This window comes from Narcine bancroftii, chromosome 2 (genome assembly GCF_036971445.1).
Source record: "Narcine bancroftii isolate sNarBan1 chromosome 2, sNarBan1.hap1, whole genome shotgun sequence".
Classification (NCBI taxonomy): domain Eukaryota; kingdom Metazoa; phylum Chordata; class Chondrichthyes; order Torpediniformes; family Narcinidae; genus Narcine; species Narcine bancroftii.
In genome coordinates, this window is record NC_091470.1 from 158,131,555 (window position 1) to 158,151,884 (window position 20,330).

At 42.3% G+C, this 20,330-nt stretch overlaps 1 protein-coding gene across 3 annotated transcripts in view; it reads left to right on the plus strand.

Moving 5' to 3' along the window:
- Positions 1–20,023, plus strand: part of ano11 (anoctamin 11) — a 61,809-nt gene extending 41,786 nt beyond the window's left edge. For 2 of the 3 annotated variants that reach the window (XM_069915307.1, XM_069915306.1), the window contains 11 exons: positions 2,421–2,519; positions 5,819–5,921; positions 6,894–7,005; positions 8,471–8,525; positions 9,478–9,575; positions 11,564–11,700; positions 13,089–13,294; positions 14,636–14,778; positions 17,253–17,343; positions 17,934–18,068; positions 19,292–20,023. In XM_069915307.1, the coding sequence (XP_069771408.1) occupies positions 2,421–2,519; positions 5,819–5,921; positions 6,894–7,005; positions 8,471–8,525; positions 9,478–9,575; positions 11,564–11,700; positions 13,089–13,294; positions 14,636–14,778; positions 17,253–17,343; positions 17,934–18,068; positions 19,292–19,318 (1,206 nt within the window). In that variant the 3' untranslated portion in view covers positions 19,319–20,023. Of the gene's footprint in view, positions 1–2,420; positions 2,520–5,818; positions 5,922–6,893; positions 7,006–8,470; positions 8,526–9,477; positions 9,576–11,563; positions 11,701–13,088; positions 13,295–14,635; positions 14,779–17,252; positions 17,344–17,933; positions 18,069–19,291 lie in introns of those variants that run through there. The other variant, XM_069915308.1, reaches the window with a different exon arrangement.
- Positions 20,024–20,330: the final 307 nt, after the last annotated feature.

A 20,330-nucleotide genomic window follows, 5' to 3' on the forward strand; every position in this document is an offset into this window, starting at 1 on the left:
TCTCAGAGGCTGTGACAACCATACTTTCCTTTTCCATTCAGCTGGGAGCTGCGTGGAGGCAACCCCAGGTTTCCGCCTTCTTCCTGCTGCTCCTCAGGCTCTTCCTTCGAGTGCCCTTGGTCCAGGTCTCCCTCAGGCATGATCAGCTGTCTTTAGTTTGTCCAGCACTACAGCATACAGCTCCGATTGTGCTTCTTGACATGTCCTGCTAGAGGTCCCCCAGACCCGTGCCAGCAATAAAATCTCCTCTTGAGTAGAATGATGGTATTTATCGTTACCTTATGATCAGAGTCAGCTTGCATGATTATATCTGCTCAGACACTGTGTTTGGAGAGCATTGCTGGTGCAAGGAACTAGGAATGTAGAAGGTAGATTTTGTAACCCAGGATCTATCCATTGATTGTGTACAGCAATGTCGTTCCCTCAAGAAAGAGTTGTGTGTGTGGTGAAATCAGTCATGCAATGTGGAAACTGGCCTTTCAGCTACAGGTTCATTTTGATTACCTAATACCATCTATTTTCTCCCTATTTTTCAGTCCTTAGCTTGTGGCCTTCTTTACCTTGTTAATGTTTTTTTTAAATGTTTTAAGAACCTCTGCCTTCACCACCTTACCAGGTAGTAGATTTCAGATTCCTACCACCTCTGGGTGAAAAGAATTCTTCCTCCCACCTCCTTTGAACTCCCTACCCCTTAAACTATTGGTTCTCTACCTTTTTTTCTCCCCACTCACATACCACCTTAAGTAATCCCTTACTAACCACAGACTCCTCTGGCATCCTATGTCATAGCTGCTTTGTGGTGAGTAAAGGATTATTAAGGTGGTATGTGAGTGGGGGAAAAAGGTTGAGAACCATTGCCTGAAACCAACACCATCTGGCTTCTGTTGTGATCAAATTTGGCCTTCAGTGAAAGGAGATTCAACTCCTGAACAACATTCAGGATGTGGAAATGGTTTCTGATTTATAAGAATGTTCAGGTTCTTCAGGGGTGCCCTTGATGGTGCATGAGTGCAGTCAGTGACTCACTACCCTCATAGAAAGCCACAAGTGAAGACAGTCATTGACTCCGCTTGAGAAACGAACTGTTCCTCACTGTAAAGTCAATAAAATTGTTTATTTGCAAATGTATGCCTGGGCAACTGCTTTGACTCTGCAGTTAGCAAGAAGATGGAAGACGTAACAGCGACCTGCTGCAGCTGCTTGCAAAGATCATGTAGGGAGGATGTTGAGAGTCAGCATGACATGACTTCCACAGAGAGAACAGTCCAGACAGGAACAATTGGCTGAAGATCTTCACTTACAATGTCATGTCCAGCAAACTAGGCCAGTGAAAAACATTGTTCATGAGAGGGTTTTAGGTAGGATATGGGGCTTCTGCAAACAGGCTGGGAGTAGGTTTTTGCAGATGGGTATTTCCTTCCCTTCTGTCTCTCCAGAGTGAGAAGTTATGGCTATAAAGAATGCTACCTTCGACGTCCATACTGAACACCCATTGCAGAAGTAGCTCAGGAACCAAAAGTATTCCCTGTTAGGTTCTGTAGAATTTGGAAGCCATTGCAGTGGTTTGCAGGTGCATGCAGGTTTGAGTTCTGGAGATGCTCAGTCAGGGCTCACAATGTCAACAGAGTAGTGTATTGATTCTACTGGGACAGTTCCCTGATGGCTTTGAGTTCCATTTTATCTTGGTACAGGTGGAAGTTGGTATGTGAACATTGCTGCCATTGGTATGTGGCTGATATTGGAGAAAGGTCAGCTGTTATAATAGAACAGCACAGCACAGGCCCTTCAGCCCACAATGTTGTGGCGACCTCTGTAAATGTACTCCACAACAATCAATGTGGGCCTTGTGTGGAATCACCAAATACAGTTTTACTATTGATGGGATTTAACCAGGAAATGTTCTCCAGTTCACACTTGATGTAGCGGCTAGCTCAACACTGTTACAGCACCAGCAATCAGGACTGGGGTTTGAATCCCACGCTGTCTGTAAGGAGTTTGAGCATTCTCCCCATGTCTGCATGGATTTCTGGTTTCCTCCCACTGTTTGAAATGTACCAGGGGTGGAGGTTAATTGGGTGGCATGGGCTCATGGGCTGAAATGGCCTGTTACTGTGCCATATGTCAACAAAAAACAATCAAGGCTGAGGGTAGGAGAGATACAACACTGATGAGAATGATGGCACCTGATTTGAGGGCTAATGGGTGTGGTGAAGATGTTTGATTATATGGACTATATTGATCTATGTAGTGTGTGTGAAAGTTGCTGAGATTTGAGATTTATTGTGTAATGATGCAACAATAACATTTTGTTGGCTTTTCATTTCTTTTGTTCGTTCCACTGTTCCCTTCCCCAACCCCTTTTCTTCTCATCCCCTGCCTCTGTGCATAATTGTCATCATTCCGTCCCCTGCCTCGTCCAGCTGTCCATAGTGGTTATTTTCCTGGTGACAGTCATCATGTACCGTGGGATTATCAGTATGATGATGTACCACACGGGCAACACCATTCTAAAGACCCAGGTGAGCATAGGGGCCTGTGCTTTAAGCACTGTGCTCTGTTCTAATTGATTTTGGGTAATTGCATGTTCGCATTCCTTACTTGAAGGTTTTTTCCCCACATTTTGGGAGGATTAGGGAATCGCTGGCAAAACCAGTGTTTATTACCCTTCAGTATTTGGGCTTGGAAAAGAGGCTATGGTGTGCCACCGTCTTCAATTGCTGCAGTCTTGCTACTATTGGGGAGAGTTTCAAAATTAGACCCCACAACAACAAAGAGGCTGTGATATATTTCAGAGTACATACATGACATCACGTACAACCCCGAGATTCTTTTTCTGTGGGCAAGGCAGAATTAGGTAGTGCTCGACTTACGACCGAGTTCTGTTCTGACTGACTGGTCATATCTTGAAATGGATGTCAGTCAAAAATTTACAGTTTGATCGTTCATCAAATACAACATGGTGGCCATCAAGGCCAACTCTCACAAGGGATTGGCCACCCCTGCCATGCGTGCTATTTTCCATAGATAGTCCTCTACTTTCATCCCAAAAGTGTAATTTTTATATTTACATATATTTTTTTTAAAGTTTGGTTGTTTGTATAGATGGCCATAAGTTGCATAGGTTGTAAGTCGGGGAATATCTGTACCACTTATTAGTAGTGCAAAAATAAACTGTACACAGCATACACATGTAATCAAATAAATGTAAACAACTGTGCAGTACAGAGAGAATAAAACAATAAACTACACAAATAAGAGTCCTTAAATGAGACACTGATTGAGTTTGTTGTTGAGAAGACTGATGGTGGAGGGGTTCCTGAACCTGGTGGTGCAAGTCTTGTGGCACCAATACCTCTTTCCTGATGGTAGCAGCTGAACAGAGCTGGGTAATGTGGATCATTGATGATTGCTGCTGCTCTCCAATGGGAGCCTTCCCTGTAGATGTTCTCGACGGTGGGAAGTGTTTTGCTTGTGATGTCCTGGATTGTGTTCAATACCTTTTGGAGGGCTTTACACTCAGGGATATTGGTGTTCCCATACCAGACCATTATGCAGACGGTCAGCACACTTTTCACCATATCTCTGTCGAAGTTTGCCAGGGTTTCTGGTATCATACCAAACCTGTGCAAACTCTTGAGGAAGTAGTGGCACTGATGTGCTTTCTTCATGATGCCATGAGCGTGTTGGGTCCAGGAAATATCCTACAAGATAGTGACTCCCAAGAACTTAAATTTGCTCACCCTCTCCACCTTTGATCACCCAATGATCCAAATTAGGATGGTGTGTGACTGGAAGGGGAACACATGGATGCAGATGTTCTCCTGCATCTGCCCTTCTTCACAGCAAAGGTCGCGGGTTTGGGAGGTAGTGTTGGAGCAGCCTAATTAGATAACTGCAGTGCATTTTGCAAATGGTACCCGGTAAAGCCGCTGTGTGCTGGTGGTGGACAGGGGTGGAGTGCTAATTATTTTAGGTGCCGGAGCTCACCAAAAATGATCAAATATCCTAATGTTATTAATGGTATTTTCCCCCTGCCGGCCACCACCTCGTCTCCCCACCCCCCCACCCCCAATACCCTCTTTCGTAAAATCCCCTGTATTCAGAATCGGTATCAGAACTAATCTATTAGAGGGGCACTATGTAACCGTGGGGGTGGGGGAAAGGGGTACCGGTGTATCTACGCAAAATAGCACCTATGGCATGGGTGGCCAATGCGTCAAAATAAACAGTGACAAGGAGTTCTCGTGAGACCTGGTCTTGGTGGCTACTATGTTGTATTTGGCGTTATATAATTGAGAGTGAACGGTAGGACGAGGAAGGAGGGTGAATGTACCAGTCATGGAAGAAATAGGCTCCTTGTATGTCCAGAATAGCGCTCAACGTTGGGGTGGGGAGCCCATTTAATATGCAGCCACTGTTAAATTGCCCGCTTGTTAAAATTCCCCGCTTGCTTATTTTGCCTTTTTCGACAGAGGTGCCAGAACAGCGTTTCAGTGAGCTCTGGCAGCCTTGCACTCCTGGATGGAATTAATATTTAGGGTAGTGCATGACTGCTGCTGTGGGTATAGGCACAGTAATTTACCTCGTCTTAGACCTTTAACCCAAAATCAAATCCTACCTGCTCTAACCAGGAATAGCGTGCAGGGGTCCAGGGGCATGAGAACTGGAAAATTGCACACTAATGTAGCAGAACCTCTCCTGAGCTGATAAAACTACATTTTTCGGGCAGTGTTGAGATTTTACACTGTCCACGACTGCTGCACCTGACCAGGTATATTTGATGGGTCAGTGTTGAAGGACCTCTTCCCAGTATTCAATACATACTACAGCTTCTTAGGTGTTGCAGGTGAAGGAACAGTGAGGAGAGACTGTCCTTCCCAGTTTTAATCCATGTTGTGGCTGACTGGAAAATTGACCAAGCCTTTGTTGGGAATGGTGAACATTGTTTTCCCCAGTACTCACAACTTTGCACTTTCACGAAACAATGTCTCACATAATGAGCTGGCTGAAGAGAGATTTGGAGGGGTGACTGAAGATGAATTTTGAGTTGACTGACACGAAGAGGGAGAGAGGTTGGTAATGACGCTCTCTGAAGAATGGCATGACTGGAGGTTTGGCCAAGGGAAGAGCTGTACAGCAAGATGAGACAACTGGATTAGGCATAGTGCTGGAAGAGTCTCAGCCAGTTATCTGTGACCATTTTAAAAAATGTGTTCAAGGGATGTGGGTTTTGCAGGCTGAGCAACATTTAATTACTCATCCCTAATTATCCTACGCTTTCTCGAACTGCTGCAGGTGTACCCATAATGTTGTTAGGGATGGAATTTCAGGAATTTAACCCTGTGATGGAGAAGGAACAGTGATGCATTTCCAAGTCAGGATGGTATGTGGCTTGGGTGGAGGCCCAACTTAAAAATGGTGTTCCCATGCTTTTGTTGTCTTTATCCTTCTACCTGGTTGAGGTCATGGGTTTGGAAGGTCTCTTTAATAAATATCCATTCTGCCATCTCCCTAGTGACAGCAGACTTTGATTTGTGATATTCAGAGATCCTTAAATCTTTGCTAGTGTCTTATGGGTGACGGTGGCAGACGATGCTTCAAGCATTGCGGCAGTGTGCGCACACTGGGTGGATCACTAGGGCATCTCCTGCAGCACGGTCTTTCCTCTTCCCTTTCCGAAGCTGTTAACGTTAGTTGGGTCCAGTTTCACAGCAGCAACGGCCGTTGATTTCTTGCCCAAGACCTCATTGTTGTCATGTTGCAAGAACAGTGAGTGTTGGGGTTGTACTACTCAGTGCCTTGCTTCATTCCCTGACAGGCTGGAAACATTGCAAACATCAGCGGTTCCATGGTGAACCTTGCACTCATCCTGCTGATGGGCCAGGTCTACTCTTCGCTTGCAGAAAAACTCACCAGATGGGGTAAGGGAAACAATATAGGCCACCTGCACAGTGAGGCTGGAGTCAATCCCACTCTCTAACTATGTCCCAGCATTGACCCAAGTTAAATTCAACCCAGACATGGATGATGTTAGCATCTTTGATGTCTGTTAGAATTCAGCTAACATCTTTCCCTTCACTTTTAATCCTGATTATAACCATTTGCTAATGAAAGGCACTAATATGATCCCTAACATAAGAAATGCGGCTGTGATTTTTGAGAAGTGTCAAGGAATGGAACATATGGAGTGCGTTGGCACAAGTTAAAAGTAATTCTTAAGGTCAAATTTCTGAAACAAGACCAAGGATCAAATGTCCAAAATGTATTTGGTTTCATGGGACCAATGGTAACCCGAGACTATATGCAACGAGTTTGGTGAATGCTGCAACCCCAACTTAGAGCTGCAAACTATATTTATACCATAGCCGCAAAGCTATGAATGTGGTCAGCCATGCAGAGGTATGAATGTGCATTAAGTGGTAGTGTGAGTTAGAGTGAGATTCTGGATTGGCTGTTTGTGCCTCCTCTGGATGTGTGACTCAATAGATCTTTGTGCGTGTGTGTGTTTGCATGCATTTGTGTCTATCTTGCTGTAAAAAATAAAATTTAGTCTCAAGTGGAAAGATCTTATGAACAATTCTGGAAGATTAGGAGCTGTCCAATTGGAAAATACCCCATTTTCTAACCAAGCCTTTCTGTTTATAGATCCAGTGAAGTCGTGTGCAAAACTATGTGTTAAAAATCCAGTTAGTTGGGTTCTCAAGGATTCCACCAGAAAGGAGAATGAATCCCAATTCCAAAAAGTCTGTGTATGGGTGTACATGCATGCCTGCTTGTTTGCCCGTGTTTGAGTGGTGTGTGTGCTTGAGAGTTTGTATTTGTAGGCACATGTGCTCACGTGCTCCTTCTTGACCCTCCCTGCATATTGATGCCTGTTTTTCTGTCTTGTCCAGAGATGCACCGCACACAGACTCAGTTTGAGGACGCTTTCACCTTCAAGGTGTTTGTGTTCCAGTTTGTGAACTTCTACTCCTCCCCATTCTACGTGGCATTTGTAAAAGGCCGGTGCGTCTAAATAGAAGTAATTCATTTTAGATTCAAATTGTGTTGGAAGATTATTGGTCATTGGAATTTTTCCAGAGCATGTCACAAAATTGAAAACAATTGTGCGGAATTCTCAGAAGGATAGATCAAAACGTCAAAGATAGAATCTGATGTGTCAATGTCTGCAGATCCAGCTTCTCATGCAACCAGTGGCCATCAGCGTGTCTGCTTCTTCTTAGCTCTACTCGTTTGTCTAACATATCCTTTCTCCATGCACACTCCACTGAAAGCAGGACACATTACAGCTCATTGCTACCCTGCACTTGAATGTGATAGGATTTCTTTAACAAGACTCTGTGAACTGTTCCTCCAACAAGCTGCATTCCTTTTAAAACACAAACTTGATTTCACTGATTCACTAACCACTGTCATTCTTCAATCTGATGTTGCAACATAATAAACTCCCAAGGCACTCAATAATTTTTGAGGGGGTATTTGATGTTTGCCTTCAGCTCCATATTTGGATCTGTTCAGTAAGGTGTATACTGATGCTAACTGCCTGAAACCCCCCTCCCCAAATAAGGGTGCGGACCACATTTGCAATACAGAAATGTTTCCTGACGAAGGGGCCAGGCCTGAAAACTTAGTTCCCTTTTACTTCCTGTGCATGCTGCGTGATCTGCTGATTTTCTCCAGCATGCACAGGCTATTTTGTTCAACTCTCACCTGCTGACAACACTTTCTGTGTTTGTGGCTAATTTTTCCTTCCTTCTATTGCTCTTCACAATTTCACTCCTTCACTGCCAAGCACAACGGAGTTAACCCTGCTTGGTTCTTTTATTAGTTATCAATTATACCCAGACCTCCAGAGCAGTGGCTTCTCCTGCTCACCCTGAGTCCGTCCCATCCCCTTGTCCTCTTCCACACATCCTTAAAGCACCTAATCCAACCATCCAATGCAAATTTCTCAGACTCGCATTTACATTTCTTCCTGATTTATTCTTTCCTATCCAGCCTGAAGATTTTTCAATAAATTTGATCATTTTCCCCAAAACGGTCGGACTTGCTAGACTGCTTAAGAGAAGACTTAAGAATAAACCACATTGTTGTGGGTCCAGAGTCATACATGGGTCAGACTGGGTCAGAAAACCACAAGGTTTGCACTGTGATGCTGCCTCAAAGCTACAATTTCATGACCATAAATTCTGATTCTGATCTCCTTCCTTGTATGATCGCAGTAAATAAGCAAGATTTCTATTTGACAATCCAGTAGCTTCATAGTTACCATTACAAACATTAGCTTTCTATCCCATATTGATTGAATTATTTGAATTAACCCTTTAACAAGTGTTAATTTGATTAGCCCTTTGGAAAATGCCTTGGAATCTTTTTCTGAATTAAAAGTGCTATACAAATGCACACTGTTGGTGCCTGGGGCTAAGAGTGGAATTCCTTTTCTAAGAATGACTTGCCTGTTTTTCCTAAGGTTTGTGGGATACCCAGGACATTATGGCAAGCTGTTTGGGATGAGAAATGAAGATGTGAGTATGAGACCATTTGGTTAGGATTTATTTTTCTCAAGTTTCTACCTTTTGAGTTGGTGTCCATGTGGATAAATTCTTCCTAGCCAAGACACTGCAAGATACCCATTAATTAATCCTAACCCTAGTCGAACAAGCTGGTGGCACAGGTAGCTTAGCGGTTAGAGTACGCTACAACAGTGCCAGGGACTGGGTTTGAAACCAGCCCTGTCTGTTAGGAGTTTGTACTTTCTCCCGTTGTCTACATAGGTTTCCCCTGGGTGCTTTGGTTTCCTCACATCCTTCAAAACGTGCCAGGGTTGGAGGTCAATTAGGTGTAGTTGTGAGGCAAGGGCTCGTGGGCCGGAAGGGCCTGTTGCCATGCTACATGTGTGTCTGTAAGTTCAGCAACTTTTCTTTCCTAACTCACCAGGACCACTCTCTTCAGAATTCCCCCCCCCCCCCACCCCTCCCATTCTTCAACCATTGCTCCATGAAGAATCCTTGTTTCTTTGTAATTGACCTGAAGTCACATCTAAGACCCTAAAATGCCAATTTCAGATGAGTCTGAAAGTGTAAAGGAGACTGGAGTCTCCCAACTCAAAACCTGAAATTTTTTTCTGTGGTTGTGAGAAGAGCAGGTTAATTATTAAAACATATTTAGCAGCCAGGATGGATTTGTGAAGTGCAGAACAGAACATGGGTAAAGGGGTGTGATGGTGTTCGGGAGTTTGGATCCTCTGGGTCAAGTTCTGTCCCCTGTCATTAAGACACAGTGAAGCCTCCAGGTAAATTCTATTTTGGTTTTGGACATTTGTGCACTGTGGGAATAATTCTGGAGTTCACTCATTATGAATGTACGTGTTCTGTTGTTTCATGCCACTCTTTTTCTTCCTCCTACCCATTGTAATGTTTCATTCTTGAGGGACACTGCAATGTGTGTGAATTGAGTTGCCCTGTATGATTCTAACAGTGTGGCCCAGGTGGGTGTCTCATCGAACTTGCCCAGCAACTTTTCATCATAATGGTGGGAAAACAGATAATAAGCAACATTCAGGAGTTTGTTATCCCGTGAGTATTCCTTTCCAACATACAAAACATGCGCGAGAAATATCTTGAGAGAAATTTAGTTATTTCAGAGTTCAGGTTTATTGTCAGAGTACGAATGTGATATCACATACAACCTTGACATCCTTTTTCCTAAGGGCGAGGCAGAATTACTATTTCTTGGTAGTGCAAAAAACTGTACTCAAGAAGATTTGTGTACAGTGGTTCCCCTCCCTTATCCACAGTTTTGCTTTCTGCGGTTTCAGTTACCTGCGGTCCTGTGGACCGAAAGCATTAAATGGTGTGAGAGATATACTTTTATTACAGTATATTGTTATAATTGTTCTATTTTATTATTATTGTTTTTTTTATCTCTTATTGTGCCTAATTTATAAATTAAACTTTATCATAGGTGTGCATGTATAGGAAAAAACGTAGTATATATAGGGTTCAGTACTCGCCGCAGTTTCAGGCATCCATCCGCTGGGGGTCTTGGAACATGTCCCCTGTGGATAAGGGGGGCACTACTGTATATTTAAACTAATAAATAAATGTCAACAAATTCTACACGGTGTATAATGTAAAAGAACTGTAATCAGATAACAAATGTAAACAAACTGACTGTGCAACGCAGGGAGAAAATGATCAATACATTGCAATAGCAAGAGTCTTTAAATGAGTCCCTGATTGAGTTTATTGTTGAGGAGTCTGATGGTGGAGAGGTAGCAGCTGTTCCTGAACTTTCTGATGTGAGTCTTGTGGCACCTAGACCTCTTTGTTTATTGCAACAATGAGAACAGAATGAGTGCTGGGTGGTGTGGATCCTTGATGATTGCTAATGCTCTCCAACGGCATTGTTCCCTGTAGAAATTCTCAACGGTGGGGAGGATTTTGCCTGTGATGCCCTGGGTTGCAGGGCTTTAAGCTCAGGGGTATTGATGTCCCCATACGAGACTGTAAGTCAGAACACTTTCCACCACACATCTGCAGAAATTTGCTAGTTTATTTTTTTAATTTTTTTTTAAATTTTTCACACTATGAACCATATTAACCAAAATACACATAAACATTTCCCTCTTGAATATACACAGTGTCATTTTCTCCCATTTTCCCCCCTCCCTTCCCACCCCCCTCCCTTCCCACCCCCCTCCCCACCCACTGTGCTAGTTTCTGATGTCATACTAAATCCCTGCAAACTCCTGAGGAAATAATGGTGCTGACATCCTTTCTTCATGATGCCATTGGTGTGTTGGGTCCAGGAAAGATCCTCCGAGATAGTGACTCCCAAGAACTTAGATTTGCTCACCCTCTCCACTTCTGATCCCCCCCCCTCCCAATGGTGACTGAATGGTATACCTCTGGTTTTCCCTTCCTGAAGTCAACAATCATCTCCACTGGAAGTGTAGAGTTTTCACAGAGGACAGTGTTAGCTGAATATCTGCCTGCAATTCAAGCCTTCAGAACAATCCAGAAAAGTGCATTCCAAGTCCATCTGACTGAACAAGCTCAGCAATTTTTCTTTATTAACTCACCAGGACCACTCTCTTCAGAATCCCTCCTCTCATTCCTTGATCACGGGTGACCATTGCTCCACAAAACAAACTGAAGAAGATGGGGTTTTTTTTATAATTGATTTGAAGTCACATCTAAAGCATTAAGAAGAGCTTTTCAGAGGCTGATTGACCTTTTATATTTCCTACATTTTCTCCTTTGGCACAATTTGAAGCATAGAATAATGGAATTAATGGATTTAATGTAGTGGACCATTCAGTACATGCATTAAAGCAAGGTACAACAGTAGCAAATGATCTGATGTATTTCTGAGTCCTCAGAAACATTATTGATATGGAACCCAGTAGAAATCCCAGTGAGGTACCTTTTAATGGAGACAACTTTCTTCTATTGGAACTCTTGGCCCTCTAGAGACCAAGCGATGACCAATAGTGATGTTGCCTTGGCTTATCTTCCGGCAGCACAAGAAACTGAGTTCTGTTGTTGCATGCATTTACCAGGAAGCTGAAGGCTTGGTGGCAGAAGCGGAAACTGGCCATCATCAGGGGTTCCCAGATCTGTCAGGAGCCTAAGCGTTGGGAGGACGACTATGAACTCATTGATTCTGAGGGTCTGTTTGAGGAATATCTAGAAATGGGTGAGTGAATGGAGCAATTTTTAAAAAATTTCTTGTGTCTACAACTTGATGGAATTCTGAAACGCAAATGTAAATTGCCTTCGGTATTGTGGTTGAATGTTTACTTTCAGCTGCCTCGAATCTCGTGAAAACAGAATCAGAATGATATCTGTAGGTGGGGACTTGTTCAATATTGGTGGCATTCGGCCTCTCCTGTGATAATGCCTGCTCACTAACATCCAGTCTTGGTGAAGCAGTGACGTTCAGTAATTCTGCTGATACTCATGTCAATTGATGTTCAGTGAAAACAAGTAATAACAACAAAATGAAATCTAGAAATGGTGATAATGCCACACTGGATAATAACCAACAGGGTAATGGTTCAGTAGTATCACATTTTGACGTAAACCATGCAGTGCCTGGAGGAAATTATGGGATTGGCTCCCAAATGGGTTAGAGCAACAATAAATCATTTCCAAGGTGATCAATGAAAACTAATAGCAGCCAAGACGGTCCATTCGATTTGCAAGTACCACATGATGTGCATGTAGAATAAAACCAAATAAACATTATCCACTTCTGAGGAAAATGTACAACCATTCAAATGCCAGGTATACTGTGCAATAGCACATTGTCGAATGCAGCCATCGGCAACCTGCTTTTGGCTATGGTCCCCTTTGGACTCTGCTCCAAGTTTATAGGCCCCCTTCCTTGTGAAACAGTCAAGTTCAATTGGTTTCTCCTGTACCTCTTTCTGACTAACTTAAAAAAAAAGCATAAACAATATTTTATGATTTACCCCCTTAATGTGCTAAAGCCCCCATTTAGAATGGCTGGTCAAGGAGATGGCATTTATTGGCAGTGACAAAACCTTATTGAGGATGTGATTGAAATCTTGCGAACAAATGGTTTTCAAACTTGCATCAGTAACTCAGCCAAAAATATAGCACAGGTCTTCTGTGGTGCAGTGAATTTGGGGAAGAAGGGCAGGAAGAAGCAGAGATTTAAGATTCCTGATTGACACACAAGAGACTGCAGGTGCTGGGTCCTTGAGCAACACACAGTCTATTGGAGAAGCAGCTTCAGTGGGAGAAAAAAGAAATTCAACGTTTCATTGAATTTTGTATTGATGTGTCTCCATAGACGAAAGTAAGTCATTTGACAAGTGAAACTGCTATGAAAGGCGAGAGTCCATGAAAGGCAAAATTGAATCCAGAGCCAATTTGTTAATACCGCTGATATCCTTTCAGTTTGTTATATCCATTAACAATATGGCTGTGAATGTCGAAGGTATAAATAATAAATCTGGGCTGGTGAAGGGTTTCTCACCTTGCAGTTCTTTTCTCTCCCTGTTCGACCTGCTGGGTTCCTTAGGATTCCTGAGCCTTTGCTTTTCTTCTTCTTGCCAGTCCTGCAGTTCGGCTTCATCACTATTTTTGTGGCTGCCTTTCCACTGGCTCCTCTCTTTGCCTTGCTCAACAACTGGGTGGAGATCCGGCTGGATGCTCAGAAGTTTGTGTGTGAATACCGCAGGCCAGTGGCTGAGCGAGCTCAGAACATCGGAGTCTGGTTCAACATTCTTGAAGCCCTGGCCCACCTCTCCGTGATTATCAATGTGAGTAACAGGGAATTGGATGAAACTGAGCTTCCCACTCCCCTCTTGTATCGGTAATGCAGCTTGTCCCAGTATTTCTCCTACTTCTACCATTTCATTTTGGAAGCTTTGACCATTGCTTTACTTGCTTTGCTATAACTAACCCTGGGGGAGCACTGAACCTCAGCACCATGGTAATCAAGAGAAGGTACTGTGGCTGATGTCTGGCCTCCCAAATCTCACACAATGGAGGCCAATTCTAACAGTAGAATTGCTGCCCTGTGTGCAAACAATGAACTCAACAAGGTCCAGGCATCAGAACCAGGATTTTTCTAGTCAGATTTACCGTATATGCCAGTATATATTGTATCAAAATGTCATGCCAAAGCCAGGGGTTGTCTGATACACCAAGTATAAAATCTGAACTTTAACAGCAAAGTCTCAGTGCTCCCCCACACCACTTAAAATCTGAACCTTTACAGTGTGAAGTCTCACCACGACCCTGCAGTGTCCATTTGCCCACTTGGATCTCGTTGTCTCTGTTCAGACTTTAAACAGCCTGTTAAAGGAGCCAACAGTGGTTTATTTAAAATATGCTAGTAAAATTTAAACATTTACTGGGTACTTTGCTTTTTAAAAAATATTGTGAATTAGTGTATTAAATGTGCTCAGTGGCATCACTCAACTGGTCAGCGGTAAGTTCCAGACCTGGGGTAGTCTTATACAGTGAAAATAGCTCAAAACTTACATTTTAGGTGGAAATTCAGGGGGCTGTCTTATACAGAGTCGTCTTATATGCCAGAATATACTTTACCATTAGATTTAGTGTGATCTTACATTTACGTATAACCATTTTAAACTGTATTTATAATTGATACGGCTGCAATTAAATTAAATTTCAGAAAAAAACCCTTCCCTGAAAGCAATGGCAGGGGCAGAGAGACAAGAGAGTATCTGGCTGCCTTGTTTAACCTGCAAAATGAATGCTTGTGGCTGTACTAGTAAAATTATTGGATAATAATACTAAAGTGGCAAGTGCAATTAATGACTAAAATTACTTAGTGAAGGCATGAATATTAATACTTAAGACTGAGTTGTGAACAATTAGCAAGTGTAGGAGTGAATGTTAAATCGAAAAAACAATTAGAGGAATAAGGAAGCCATGAGTATTAGTTAGCATTAATGGTAATGTTTATTTTCTGGTTAAAATGTGTTGAAGTCAGCCGTTAAGCATTTGTATGTATAATACATATTAGGGCTTGTACACATATGTGTCTCAACTTGTGCACAGTGTGATGTTTTTCTGCATACAGCTCATGTACCATCTTGCTCTGTCTGTGCTCCTTTCCTTTCCCACTGCAGGCTTTCCTGATTGCATTTACATCTGAATTCCTGCCCCGTCTGCTCTATCAATGTGAACACAATGGTAGTCTGGATGGATATGTGAATTTCACGCTGGCGTACGCTCCCGACAGCTATGTACAAAATAACTACACTATATGTAGGTGAGACCACCTGGGGGTACTTAATCATACAAAAGGTAGAAATGGGTTTCGACCAGTTTTCATCAGGGGGACGTCCACCCATAATTCATGTAATGAGAGGATTTTCCCATCATGAATGCCTGAAGAAATTAGATCTGTATTCTTTGGAGTTTAGAAGAATGAGGGGAGTGATCTTTTGGAATCATGAACAATCTTACGAGAACAAGGCAGGGCAGATGTAGAGGTGTTTTCATGAATATGGGAGTCTGAAAAGAGGGATATGCTTAGAAGATAAGGGGGAAGTTGTTTAAAACTGACATACAGATAAACAAATTCTTGCAGAGGGTGGTAAATCTGAAATCTCTGGAGGGTTGTTGAAGCTAAATTTTGGGTAAGTGTATAATTTTCTGAAAGATGGAGGGATTGAGGGTTTAGGGTTAGGGCAGAGAGGAGATGAGGTCTGAGGCAGACCAGCCATGTTCATGTTGAATGGCGAGGAGGACATGAGGGATTAATGAGCGGCCCTGCCATGATGTTTTTATGGGATTCATTGTAACCCCAGTGTTGCCATGAGACCAGGACAGTTTCCTGAGCTGAAAGTAAGCTCTGTTGTTTTGTGGTGTTGGGAGGAACAGGGGTGGACATGGAATGAAATTTAGGAACATTCTGGAAGTGATTGCAGGGGGGTAAGACAAGAAGAGACCCCGGTGGCTGAAGATGAGCTGCTGCCTTTGGGTGATGTGAGAGAAAGCAAGGAGCCATTCAGAGAGGTTAAGGATTCCTGTCTTGGCACAATGTGGTTGTTGAGGATAGCTTTGATGACTTTGATCTGGATACTTTGGGACAAAATCAATTATGGGAGAGGTAAACATGCAGTTAGTAAATAGGTAACAAGATATGGACACTAACAACTCTGTAGCAGTTTCTTGGCAACTGTGTTTCTATGCATATGTGACCAGACTGACATGGCATTCTAGAAACTGAATTCTGTGGCATCTATTTTCTTAATGGGGAAAAAATGTGAACAAAAGCTATTTTACACATTTTTAATACAACTGCATTCATTTCCTTTTGAAATCCCACCCATTGTGAAATGGACCAAGTTCGTATGGGTGCAATACACCCTGGAAAGTCTGATGTGTCTCCGGCATCATGCATGTGTGTAATGACATCATGAACATGTGACGCTCATCTCTTCATTAATTGGAGCAATAACCTTGAGCCCACGTCCTTCATTTTCAACGCCCTGTAAAACAAGAAATAAGCCTTGCAGCAAGAGGTGTGAATTAAACAGTGACGTTGATGTTTAGTGACCTGCATCTGCCTGCCTAAGCTTTTAGACCTCTGTATATTATGTACATCATTGCTGGGATCATGTTGCAATCATGCCTAGCAGAGCTACAAGCTGTGCTCCTCACAATGTTGGCTGGAGGGGAGATGAATAGTTGTGGCCACTCGAACTAAAGGTACAAGTCAACCCACCCCTGTCCGTGCGCTGTTTTTTTATATGGCTGCTGCGAAAAGAGTTCTTTAAGACCTGCTTCCTGTCACTTGCAATGGCACAGATGTGGCCATTGTATTCTCTTGTCAGGAATCTTGCAAGTGCTGCTTTACTACATCATCAAATTGAAAAACCACACCGTCGCATGTTTAATTCGGAAGGCTGAAGGTAAAAGAGAAAACCAACTGCAAGTGGCTCCCTGACTCTGACTTGGTTCTGAGGATGGTTAATGTGAGCTCTGACAATTATTCAGAGGTTATTGGTTCATGATTTGGGGTTCATATTTTCCAATCTCTTTGAAAATAATTGACATTCGCTTTTTAACATTGCAACATGAAATGGCTTTTTGTACTAATTCTATCCTTAAGATCATTATGCCCATACTGTGAACACTAAGATTCCACAGTAGATCACTTGATTGGAATTGAAAAGATCGTTTGAAAGAAAGTAAATGAAAAATTGCTGAGATTATGCCACAGAGCCTTGAATGTGGATAAAATACATTACAAATTTTAGGACCGCTGCTTCTTTAGTTGTATGTATAATTAATAAAAGAATAATTGTCCAGAAAATCGCAAGGCAATACAAAACGAGCCTGATTTACTAAAAGGAGCTGTGTTATTGATGATTTTATGGAGACATTTAAGTTTTAAGGGATGGGGCAGAACAAATGAAAATAAACCAAATCCATTGACTGAAGGATCTTGAGTGTTCAGGACACAGTTACTAGATTGTAAAAAGAGACTTGGGTGGATAAAGAGCAGAAGAAATCTTTTTATCTTGAGAATTGTGAGGCCAAAGTTGGCAACAAAGGAATATGTGAACAGTCAAGGATAGGTCAGATAAATGACTCAAGGAAAAGGAGCTGGGATCAAAAGATAATCTGTGTATAGGTGATGAGTAGTCCTTACGAGACAGCTGTTAGACATCATCATGGGTTTTTTGGATCAAGCCTGTTTTGTAATTTCTATGTGATTCTTGCATGTAATAACAGATACAAAGCATTCCGCGATCCAGATGGGAATCTAACTTTGTTCTACTGGAAGTTGCTGGCCATTCGACTTGGATTCATCATTGCCTTTGAGGTAATGCAGTGACAGGAATTGTGGGTGGCATGGTTAGTGTAGAGGTCAGTGCAACGTTGTTAGAATGCCAGCACCTGGGTTTGAATCAGGTGCTGTCTATAAGAAACTTGCACGATCTTCCTGTTGTCTGGGTTTTCTCTAGGTGCTGTGGTTTCCTTCCACCTTTCAAAAATGTATGGGATTGTAGGTAATTGGTGGCACAGGCTTCTTGGGCTGGAAGGGCCTGTTCCCGTGCTGTTTGTCTTTAAAAAAAAAAATGGTTAAAGTTTCAGGTTGATACAACATCGACAATTCCTCCCCCCCCTTGAATTGCTCCTGCAGTTTGTTTTTGGCTCCATTTACAACACTTGCTGTCTGTTATGTCTCTAACCTTTTATTGAAGCTTTTATGAATTTTAAAATTTCCCCAGAGCATGGATCGCACCCTGTTCATCCACTCCCCTGTTCACACCTTCAGCATGCCCATCCCTTGTGGGTTCTGTGCAGTATTTTCTTCTACTATCCCGATCCGCCAGCTTTCCCCAAGCTATTGATTCTTTGACAGGATTCCTGCCGTTTACATCACTGAATTGCTGTGTTTTGGTTCCGCAGCATGTTGTGTTTTTCATTCTCCGTCTTATTGACTGGATAGTGCTGGACGTCCCAGAGTCTCTGGAGGTGAAAATAAAGCGGGAGCGGTATCTAGCCAAGCAGGCCTTGGCAGATAACCAGGATGTTTTCCTGAGGGTGAGTCAACATAATTTCTCCAGATCCGTGAGGGTGCAGTGATACATCAGTTAGAGGCAGCAAACAGCCAAACTAGATTAGTTACTTGAAATGAGTGGTTATAACAAAACTCAGTAAATCATTTTCTGTAATATAGTCTTTAAGATGAGGAACAAATTATGCATGGGGAATACTGAGAGTAAGTATAAAAGGGAGCATGTATTGATCCTGGTTCCTAGAGTGTGATAGTACAGACCTATCACCAATGTATATAGTTACAGTATCTAGAGTGTAATGACTGTGCTTACAGCGATTGGCTGAGAGCTTAGCCACGCCTACTGTCTGGGCCTTAAAGGGTTGTGTCCCTAGCCAGGTCTGATTCTGGAGCACATCTGGGAATCGTATCTTCTTTAAAAACTGAGTGATGATTAAAGAAAACAGAGAACATTTCAGGTAATCCTGAAGACTTCTAAACCCCAAATCAAGAGTTAGTAATATTTCTGCACCTGCTTCTGAACATCCCTTCACATTTGCTGGATCTGCCTTTTTCTCCCTTGTCAACAGATGCTCCTGACATCTTACTTTTCTTCAAGACTCTTTAAAGTTTCTTGAGAAGTTTTTTTTTACAATAAAGACACTATTGTTCTTGCTTTAAATCTAGTTGCAGTTGTCTGATTATGTTGTGAATATTTGTTTTCTGAAGCTAATGCCACAATTAAATTTTATTTTTCTGAATCAAATGATGTCCAGCACCTGGGGTGAACCTCAGTACTGTGGGGAATTAAAGTAGGAGAGTAGAGGGGATCCTTTCTACACAGGGATTGTGGAATTCTTGAATACTTTGGCCACTGCGTTCTGATTTATTTCCCACCCCCTTTGTGCTGACTTTAAGGCTGAAGCCTCAATGAGCACTCTGTGGTCCAGTAACAAGTCTCCTAGCAACAGATGGTTAAACAAGATAAACCAGCAAACAACAATTGGTTGATGTTAATCTTTGATTTTTAAAGTCTGTCTATGGATGGAGAAGAAATACCCAAAGGAAGTTTCAGAGTGAAGTGAAATGGTATAATATGTCTTAATTTTACCCCAGTCCAGGGAAGGAAAAAATTATGGAAAAGCAGGTATTTATTGATTTATGAACAATGAGAAAAAAGTGTAGCATTAATGATCACGTTATGTAGATAAGTTAAAATGTCATCATGTTTTCATATCTCGTTCTAATTTCACTGATTATATCTCTACAGGAAGTGGTAACTCCTGCTGCATCATAAGCCTACAAGTGATCCTTGGTCATGACCCAAGAAGGAGCTTACTGACTAAATGACCTATTACACTGCCAGTCAGAGTCTTCCCAAGGTGGGAGACATAGAGAGGAAATTGCGGGACAATGGCGTTGATTTGCTCAAATGTCAGCACTCTTGGATTGGTGTTTGCTGCAGATGTGCTGTACCCCAGCCAGTTGGCTTTGCATGGCTGTGAAGCAGATGGAAGTCTCAGCCTTGTCCATTCGCTACCCCACTGTGTTCACCTGCAATTCATGTTTTGTGATTTTCTCTATCACTGACACTATGGCTTTCTCACTTTATTGTCCTGAACTTATCCAGGTTCTGTCTTCCCTTTGTGTCAAAACTATTAATGAAGACCAGAGATAATTCAGACTGGCCTGGCTGACACCCAAACAGATGGTGTTGTGACAGATATAGAACCTTTTCACCATCTCAATCACTTAGACTCTGACAATGACTTGGCACCAGAATTATCTGGCTATTGGACTCCAGGAATGGAGGAGATCCTCCGAACCCTGCCGGGTACTACATAATTCACGCTAATTTATGGAGATTACAAATAATCTGAAAAGAATGATGTAAATATTACACTTTTAAAGAATAATTTCTCTTGGTTAGAGAAATTATTTGGTTAGAGTTGGGTTAGAATAGGATTGGTTTAGTATGGATTAAAGTCTTCTGTCTGTAAAATTTGTAATTCCTATCAACACCAGTTGGAAGGTGAATAAGTGGTTTATGCCTTCCTAACAACAAAAAGTCTCTGGATCAAAACCCTCTCACCCCTCCCTCGTTCCCTCTGCTAAATGCACTGCTCTTGAGTAGACTGATGTCATCGTTAAAGGCTCAGTCATGTTGTTGGCTCTTTCCAGATGAAAGGGAAAGTGCTGCCAATTTCTTGAGCCATGTTTGGAATGTTTGTAAGCTGTGATTGCACTTGCTGGGCTGATATCTGTAAGTCAAACAACAAAATAAGACAACTGTGCCCCTCATATGACAA